Here is a 10,005-nt window from a genome sequence, read left to right as displayed (position 1 = left end):
ATAAAATTGAATTTCTCATTTATTTGTTACGAGGCCAACTTCTTTGTGCAACTTTCGTTTGTTAGGCTTTGGGCCTAACAATTGTCTCCCTTTTCTTTGTCAGTAGGCCCAACTTGTAAATCGATGTAAGAAAACAGATATGCTCTCCCACGTCAATGCCTTTTCCCTGTACTCACTACTCAGTGGGTATTTACATCAAATTAAGACTTGGTTTGTTACTTAAGTGATTCTGAAAAAAAGCTGGTATCAAAAAAAGCTGGGAGCTGTTTTTGTGTTTGGTAAACATTCAGCTTCAGCTTTTTTTCATAGTTTTTGGTGAAAAAAAAACCAAAAACAAGAAGCTGCAAAACCCAACTTTGAAAAACCGACTTTTTTTCACATTTGTTTTACATAAAAGTTTACCAAACACTATAATACTACTTTTTTTTTTCAAAAGCACTTTTACAAAAAAATTTACCAAACACTCTGTTGCTTTATTTCACAGCTGTTTATTCTCACAACACAGCAAAAGTAGGTTTTCTTCAAAGCACAGCAATACCAAACCAGCCCTAAAAGGATGGTAGCTGAAGTTCTAAGCTGAAAAACATTATATCCCAGCGAGAAAAATAGGCTTCCAGAAAGCAGAGGCTTAACTAATTTTATTTAATTAATCTTGTTTCAGCTTAGAAGCGGTAGATCTCGGGTTCGAGACTTTGGAGCAGCCTCTCCATAAATGGGGGTAAGGTTAGCCGACATTCACCTCTCCCAGACCCTGCGTAAAGCGGGAGCCTTGTGCACTGGGTACGACCTTAATCTTGTTTCAGCTTAATAACAAATCATCAATGTTATATCAACGTTTACACAAGACGTGACGAGAGCATCGAAAATATAGAACAAGCAGCATTCTTTACAAGAACATTACTAATTGTCCCGGGGGGTTTTGTTTCGGTATTTATACGGAGAAGAATATGTAGCCTGCTATAGAGGCGTGATGATATACGAAGTTAAAAGTTCGGTTTTTCAACACAGAAACAGATGGAGATGTTTAGTTACATTACTAACTTAAGCAGCAGCATCGTTGACGGAAATAATCACAGCTCCATGCCTGATGTAGGATGTGAGAGTGTCTTCGTTGATTTAATAACGCGGTATACTTTTTTAAACAGCTACTGAAGGAGGAAGCGTTCCCTTTGCCTTTATTCCAAATCTGAAGACGAGTTTTCTAGGCTATGTTGTTCTATTGAAACCACCACCAACCTGCATATGCAACCACTCGGGTGAATTGCCGCGGTTATATTCCCTGGGAGGCTGTGTACTGAAAGCCATTGCAGCATTATCGAATGTTTGTTGACCGAACTGAAATGATAAAATTGATCTGTTATGAGAATGGCAGTCCGTAAAATAGAGGAATGAATCAACTCCCACCAACACATCCGTATTTTTCAGCTTTTGTTTCTTAACCCAACATAAGATTCACATTCACCAATAACTTGGACTTTTAACTCATGAATTCCTATTGTGATCGATATGGTAGCTTCATCTAGGAGAAATCCGTGCGTGAATGTGAACAGAGTTCTGATGAAAGAGAACGAAACTGTGGTCCAAAATGTTGACAGAAACTTTCAAAACACAGAAATCTGGTTTTCCATCATTAAAATGGACAACGATGGATAACAACACAGACTGGCAACTTCACATCAAGTAAAGAAGTAATCAAGGAACTTTGGTTGTCATACTGCTTCGGTTTTACTTTACCGACTTTCAAATAAGACTACTGACATGTACATGTTTAGAATGATGAATTTGATGTGTGCAATAATCCATGGCATATGGAAAAAAGTTGGAAAAAGTAAACAAGAAGGTACTACAATGAAGCACTCAGAGAGCGAAAAAAGCGAGGTGAAAGCGATTTTAAACTCTTAACAACTGCACATAACCTATAGACTTACATCTTTAGAAGGAAACGCCTCAATTCCAGGGTTCATTCTTGTATTAACTGCTTCAAGCTTCATCGACAGGAACTGCAACATCCCGAACAAGGACAGTGCTCGAGCCTAAGTTGCATGTTGAAAAATTCATAGTAAAAATGAAGAACGACTGCAAATTATAAACATATTCATACCTCAACCTGCCGCTGTAGCGATTGGATGTAATTAATTATCTCATCAAGCACAAGTGCTTTTCCAATAACCTGAATCGGATAACTTACCATATCAGCAGTTTTCTACATGTTAATCCAAGGCGGAAACCAACTCGGTAAAAATAAAAACCGAAAAAAATTCCATTAGCGCTATTTCGAACACATTGAGATGCAATTGGTTGTTGACTAGTAGATGAATTTATTAAGAGGATGGCCATACCCTACCTTGTTACAACCAGGGACCAGATCTTGGAGGATTTTCATCCTCTCGCTTATCTTCTCTCTTCTAGCCTGTCAACCATATATTCCAAATTTTCAATCAGTGTCCATCATTTAATAGCTCAAGAAGATTGATCGAAAATTCAACCAAAATCGACGATGGTGTTATGTGAACAAAAGAGAATGTTATGGATCATAAGTGCTTTATTCATGTCCCGTTTCTCAAATTTTAGCCCTTACTATAAAGTAGCTGACATTAACAACCTAGAGTTCAATTTCAGGTCTCGTAAATTAGAGTAGTTCATAATATCGCTCGAAAATATTGGACTTAGACAAATGAAGTAAATTACTCTTTCTGCAAGACTGTGGCTATCAGTAGCTTGACCCCTTCTAGCTCGGACATGTATGTAGTCCTGCTTAGGCGGATCAGGCGGCTGAGCGTTTTGCTCCGCCGGCTTGCCTGAGCTGGTTTCCGCTTCGGCTTTCGACTCGCGAGCACTCTCATCTCTGCAGCGAGCTGATGTTTTAAGCCGTTTCCCATCACAATCACTCTGCCAAGACAAAATTTGGAACAAAAATATGCAGATTTAGAAATTGTTCAATTAAAGAAGAGGACTAATTCCAATTACACATGTGTAGATATAGAAATTTCAAATAAAACCATTAGAAATTTCAAAGAAAATCACTAAACACAAAGTAAACAGAAATAGTTTGCTATAATTAGCAAAAAGCTAATCAGAGTTTTAAGTAAATAAACAATTGAATTATATATTGAATGAAGAAACAATAGAAATACCGCGCCAATATTGCCACTGCTTTTTGGAGACTCGTCGTCGGCCTCGCGCCTTTTCCTCGCGGCACCGCCATGCCCTCCGCCGCCTCGGTGATCCAAGCTCATCGGATTCGGATCACTACCGGCCAAGACGTCCCGAATCGCACCCGAGACGTCCCCAAACTGCGCGAAACTCTGCGAGAAGTTCGGCCTCCGCAGCCCCAAAGCTCCTCCGGAGTCTCCGGCCCTCGCGCCGCTTCCGTTCATCGGGAGCGGCCAGATCTCAGAGAGAAACGACGTCGCATTGGCGTTGGAGAACGAGCACTCGTTTACGAGCGTCGGCGGATCCATTTTCACACTCCGATCCGGTTCAAGTTCGGGTTTGGATTCGGATTAACGTTCGCATTCGCCGGATTCAAATAGTTCTTTCAAATAAATCTCAAAGTCGATAGATGTAGAGAGAGAGAGAGTGTGTGTTTGGTGCTGTGCTTGATCTCCTTGGACAGTGGAGGTTGGTGCGCACAATGCCTACTGCGTACTGGAGAGTTTTACTATTTCTTTTGTCTTCCGCTGCGCCTTCTCCTCCTCACAATTTCACGACACGCAAGGCACTTGTTTTTTTCATCGACAGCGACCTCGGGAGCTGCGAAGCGAACTCACTTGCAGTGAGAGCTTTTCTCGGAGCCTCCAGCGTTTCTCTGTCCCTTTCCTTTCATGCCCTCCTTCCCCCTCCCTTCTCTCTCACTCTTCTTTTTGTAAACCTTCTCCTCGCTTCTCCACCGTCCGATCAAAGTACGATCCCTGTCAATCACATTGACGGTGGGGAGACACTTTGGAGCATTAGTCATACGATCACGTGAGATAAGAATTTTCAAGATACGAATATATTGTTTGAAACGGAATATTACTATGGCGGTGTACCCAAAGTTTTCCCACCATGTGTGGCGTTATTCACGTATTAAAATATAAATGGATTACAAGATTATATGTCACTAGCCTATGTTTACTTATTAGCATGACTATATCAGAGGTGAGCCATTGCAATAAAAAACTACAAGTACCGATGTAAACGCTCTCAACTGCTTGAGTAACAACACTTTTACAACCTATGTATGGTATTACTAAAGAAGATACGTGTTATAACATGAATTAATCGTTAGTACCCATTGATGAAGAAAAAGTTGCATTGAAAAAACTTCTTACTACGGAGAATATTCAAATTTTTTTAAGACCAATTTACATGTCCTTACGATCAAATAATGCAACAACATGTGGAAAAAAAAAACATATACAAAATATTATATTATTGGACCGAAAAACTGTGACAGTCAAATTTAATCCCTAACAAGATCAGTATATCTTGGGTTATGAAAGATGGGGTGAAGCTGAAGTGTTCGCTGGCTAGCGCCGAGTTCAAGTTCAATGTACTCTCTTGTTTGAGGTTTCGGGTGACGATATGTTGATTATTAAGTGCATGGATTAGGGTTGTTTAATGCTTGAATAACGTAGCTTATGATCTCCTAAAAGGTGGGTTAGTGGGTTTTCTGTAGTTTAATCATTGTTCTGATTATGATGTGTGTTAAAGGTCTAATTAATATTAAAGATTCGACAAATCTGTAGTTTTAGATTAGGGGATAATTGGGACCATTTTTGGAAGATTGGACAACATGGAGGCCCCCTTAACCGGCCTATCACGATCGTTGTTTCCCAAAAAGGAAACGTTGCGGTTCCCTTTTTTTGAAATTAGATGTATATTTTTTCAACTCATCTAACTCAATCTTTAACCAAATATTTACATTAGGAATATCCAAATATCATTAGTGGATGTATGTTTTTAGGGTTTTTTTTTTAAAGGAAAACTACAAAAAGTTCAAAAAAACTTCCCTTTTAATGAAAAGCTCTTTTTAAAAATATAGTGAACAATACCAATGAAAGGTATAAATGTGGTTTTTCGTTAAAAGTGAACAGTACCGAAAATGTTTTTGTTAAAACTCCCTTTTTTTAATGATAGAGTTGGTCAAATTTGAACATAAGAATTTCCTCTAAATATCGTAAAGATTGTGTGTCACTATATCAAACGTTCATTTATGAATTTATGTCATATATTTTAACCAAATGATATCCCATATTTTTCCAATTATATACTATAAAACACTCATTATTAATTACGACGATTTAAAAACTTTTACAATCGCATTTGACAAAAAGAATTAAAAACATTTTGATTAAAATTTATTGTAAAATGACTTACGAGCAAATAAAAAAGATATTAAATTATCATTTTTTTTTTATAAACAGTAGCATTAGTGAGTTTAATTGTTGGTTGTCAGGCGAAAGAAATTTATGGAAATCAAACTTGCACTAAGATGCATAAACATCATTACTTTTCGTCACTGCAATAAAGGATCTAGTCTGCAACCTTAAATGATCAGTTAAGTTGAAAGAAAGTAGGGAGCCTTCCATTCCAATTTATCTCAATCGGTTTGGAATTCTATTCCAAACCAACTTTGACAGAGAATCATTACCCCTCTGGAGGAAAAGAGTCAGTGACAGCAATTTTAGCACTCACCAAAAAAAGCTTCCAATTTGGCATACTCCACGTGCAAATATATATACATAGATATATATAGGGCTGGTTTGGTATTGTTGTGCTTTGAAAAAAAACTGTTGTGAGAATAAGCGTCTGTGCTGTGAGAATAAGCGGTTGTGAAATAAATCAGCAGAGTGTTTGGTAAACTTTTTTGTAAAAGTGCTTTTGGAAAAAAAAAACAGTCTGATAGTGGGTCTTTTCATTAAAGGAACACTGTAGCTCCGTGTGCTTTGAAAAAAAACCAGTTTTCCAAAGCTTCAAATAGCAGCTTCAGCTTTTTCCTTTGATTTCAACTTATTCTCACAGCAGCTTCCAAAATAAGCCATTTTTTTTCAGTTTATCAAACGCCTAAAACCCTCACAGCTTTTTTTTATGGGTGTTTTTTTTTTAATCACCTCACTCCCAAACCACCCCATAGAGGTGTGCATGCAATATTGGGCAGATGCTTTTCGGGTAAAATAAGATTCCCATTACATGCGCATTTCTACTTAGTAAGTGTGCTTGTCTGTTGCTCGAGTATATGATATAACCTAGGACCACTTCTCAGCAGTACTTTCCTTTCCCTGACTAAAATGTATTTCTCACGTGTTGGAAAAAAAATATCAACAATATCCATTGTATATATGCATGAGAGCATGACTAAGGTAAATCATACATGCGCATGTTGATCTTGATCGTTGATGTATGCAGAACTTGTAATGTATTGACTGTTATGATCACCATTCGAATGAATGGACGACAATCAGGATCAATTTCTTGCACGCAGTGACGGATGTGTGTTGGGACAAGGTGGTTCTAGGATTACCTAGAGTTCGAGAAATACATTTGAAAGTCTTTTGAAGACCCTTCAAATGTTTGGTACATGTCTTTTTTGTGCCCACCAAGTGTTTGACGAAATGCCTCTCGCATAGCGCTTCGACAACACTTGACAAGTTCTCTCAATAGCACTCATCATATTGCTTCTGCATGGGTCAATATCTTTTAACATGTGCGCAACTTGGTTAAGCTGACGATAACTAGCATACCAAGTGTTCAACGAAATGCTAGTGAATAAATTGAATCTTTTTGAAGATTTCGCGTTCTGTTTCTATCTAAAAAACTTAAACTTGTAACATTGGGACCTCCCAAAGTTTGAATTTTGGATTTGCCACTACTTGCATGCATGCATAGAGTATTTTTTTATCCCTAAATAAATGTGAGAATTTGAAATAAAATTAGAGGCTTCGAAAAGGCTCGTGTACTCATGAGTACCCCTAAAGAGCAATCATAAGGTCGGTCTTGCATGTGCACAAGTTGATACTGACGATTTTTGCATTTGTAGCTCACAATGCATCCACAATTAAAATCATCGCATAACCCGATGAAATGTAACATAAATAAATGCGTGAATTTGAAATCAGTTATTGAATATCGTACTCGTACTTATCTTTAACAACTCTTTGATATAACAAATTGAAGTGGTAAGGTTGTGTCATTGGCCTGAACTAGTTTGATATACATACAATACGCATTTGTCAAAACTCATAAGATAGTAATTGATGGATATGACGAACGCTTCGAGTATAAGTCTTGCCAAACCCTTTGCCTCTTTCTACTATCAATTGTGGTTAGGCACACGCAGTTGCCGGAAAGGATATGCTGCCCTTGCTCCAAATAACTACCACACCTTAAATCGAGAAATTCAACTCGTGCAGTTAATCTATTTTATCACGTGCGTTGATTGCGACACTGGTCCTTTTTGCCGTCTGTGTTCAATCCGATGCGATGGATATGGCTACCAGCTACCAGCACAGCAAAGGGAAATAAGTTTGGTAGCCTTGCCTTTTCAAGGATTAACAACACCATGTCCTCTTCATCCATCGATATTGATATTTTGATGCGCTAAGTTAATATTTATAACTTTGTGTTTAGATTCGTTATGAATGTAATGTTGAGATTAATTGATCGGAAATATTTTACTTTCATCATATTCCATTTTATGTCACTCTTCATATCGATGTCTCTTGATAGACTATTTTCATGTTGTATTGCATGACATCGTAAATTTTTTTACTTTTAGAATTCAGTGGTATATCGCTTCTTCTTTAAAACCAAAGTTTACTGTTACATGGAGGAATTAGTTCAATTAGGCATACCATGTGGGAGAATAGTAAAGATGGCTACGAAATCACCATGCGATTTTGTGCCAGATGCTTGTACGATGAAATTTCTGTCGACCATTTTCTCTTTTGGGTGGATGTAGCAGATTTATACAGTAAGTAGACATATGGGTGGCACCATATGTGCGATACTATTCTCAAATAGTGAGCAAAATGAGTCATATTGGGGTAAGAGTGCGTTTGGTCGAAACTTCATTTGAATTATTTAACGAACTAATACTCAATCTCTGCTTTGTCAGTGAAATTCTAAATTTAAATTTCGTAAACAATAATTGTAAACGAAAAAAAAATTTGAGGCTATTGATAAGATCCGCAACTATTATCAATTTCTGCATAACTAGATGATCATTTAAAGTTACCAATTAACAACTCGTATATGATCGTTTAGATCAACAAAAAATTGGACCACTAACAAAAAAAAAGGGCTAAATGTTAAAGATACTTAAATGGGACCTAACTGGGCGTGGATGATAAAGGAAAGGGATCCTCTCCATATCTCTTCCTCCTAATTCATTAAGTTCGGGGATCCTGACCATCAAAAAATGATCAAACGACTACAAATAAGGACTCACTTTAAATGTTATAATAACTTTAGACGTTTGATCAAATTTTAATAATTTGAATCCCAGACTTAGTAGATTAGAAAGAAAGGGTCTGGAGATGATCCCTTTATGATGATAAAGTATTTGATAATTGTAGATGTTAGAACAATTTTATGGAATTAATTTGCACCTATAGATTGTCAATTTTCAATCCAATTTCCTCAATTATGGTTAATGATGGATATTTCAATGTTGAGAAAAAAGTTGTTGTATGGGAATTTAATCACTAGCGGGTTTTCTTAATTGGTGAGTGATCATAAATTATGGAAAAAAGGAAAAATTGATGAGATTTGACAAGTTGCATGCATAAAGCGTGTGTTTTTTACGTCTTACAATTTTAAGGTATGTCTGGAATTTGATTTTGTAAGGCATTTTTACAACAAATTTGTTTATGTTTGGGATTGTTTTTGTAAGATGATATCTTTTGATGTATGTTTTTTCCGTAGATGATAATCATGAGATAGTGTTGTTAGATGAAACACATGAGGGAGTAAATATGAAATTTAATCTTTGGTGAAAAATGTTAACATCTAAAGATATTCGCTTAAATAGATTAAAGACAAAGCATATAAAAGAAAAATCCAATGAGATTGGAAATCTAACTAAGACAAGTGTGAGGATAAGAGATCAGAAAGTGCTAAAGAATTGTGGCACATATAAAGTGCAAGTTCAGTGCAATCTTAACACGTCCTTGCATCATATCGATAATCGATTCTTTCGGGGTTATCGGAAAATTTTCTTTTGACGTTAAGAAAAAGGAGGAAAAAAACAGCTCGCGCTTAGCTGCACCACATTAATAATTTGGACTTTTAGCTAGCTGGGGCATATATCAGCATATCACAGTTGCAGTGTACATAAACTGGGTCCTGATTTCGACCATATTTTTCAGCCCAACGAAATGACATGTGGCCCAGGAGACACCTGGCTAATCATAATAATTCGAAGATTAGATATGGGGATTGGGATCCAAAACATCCAATCCAATTGGTAATGCTTTATATCCAGAGAATTTTAACGAAACATTTTCAGTATTATTCTTTTAACGAAAAAACTACGTTTTTATCTTTTCTTGATACTATTCAGTATTCACTATACCTTTATTTGTGATTTTTCATTAAAACTAAAGTTTTTTTGGACTTTTTGTTAGTTTTCTTTTTTATCTACAAATTAAAAAAAAACATGCACATTTTTTTTTTTTTTTTTTTTTGTCAAACAATAGATTTTGTTAGAATGTTTGATTAGTCAGTAACATAATTTAAACCCACACTGTCATGTAAGAGTTCAACACATTTTTACTACTGTGATAAAGAGCAACTTGATTTTCTAGATTCTTTTGAATTATTATTTTTGTGTTTGAAATGAAAGCTGTAAATCCTGATTATTTGGAAGATAAAAAGCAAATGGTGCCAGACAGCCCAAGTGGAGAGTGGACAAGAAGATGGGGAACATATGTGATAAGTTTTTGAATTCTTTCTCAACATGCTTTCATCATCTTTGCGACCCTATTTGGAGACTAATTTCAGACACAATTAATTGGCCGAATT

General features: G+C 36.4%; 1 protein-coding gene across 1 annotated transcript; it reads right to left on the bottom strand.

Annotated features, from left to right (window-relative positions):
• Nucleotides 1-788: 788 nt before the first annotated feature.
• On the bottom strand, nt 789-3,840 carry LOC103402951 (transcription factor BHLH089-like). The gene is made up of 6 exons (XM_008341738.4): nt 3,135-3,840; nt 2,689-2,889; nt 2,345-2,410; nt 2,102-2,170; nt 1,929-2,000; nt 789-1,335 (listed from the first exon to the last, which is right to left on the bottom strand). The coding sequence occupies exons 1-6, from the start codon at nt 3,459-3,461 to the stop codon at nt 1,207-1,209; spliced, it is 864 nt and encodes a 287-aa protein (XP_008339960.3). The 5' UTR covers nt 3,462-3,840; the 3' UTR covers nt 789-1,206.
• Between the last annotated feature and the right edge of the window lie 6,165 nt (nt 3,841-10,005).

Source organism: Malus domestica, chromosome 16 (assembly GCF_042453785.1).
Source record: "Malus domestica chromosome 16, GDT2T_hap1".
NCBI lineage: Eukaryota > Viridiplantae > Streptophyta > Magnoliopsida > Rosales > Rosaceae > Malus > Malus domestica.
The sequence above is the reverse complement of the archived record's forward strand: the minus strand, read 5'-3'. Positions and strand labels throughout refer to the sequence as shown.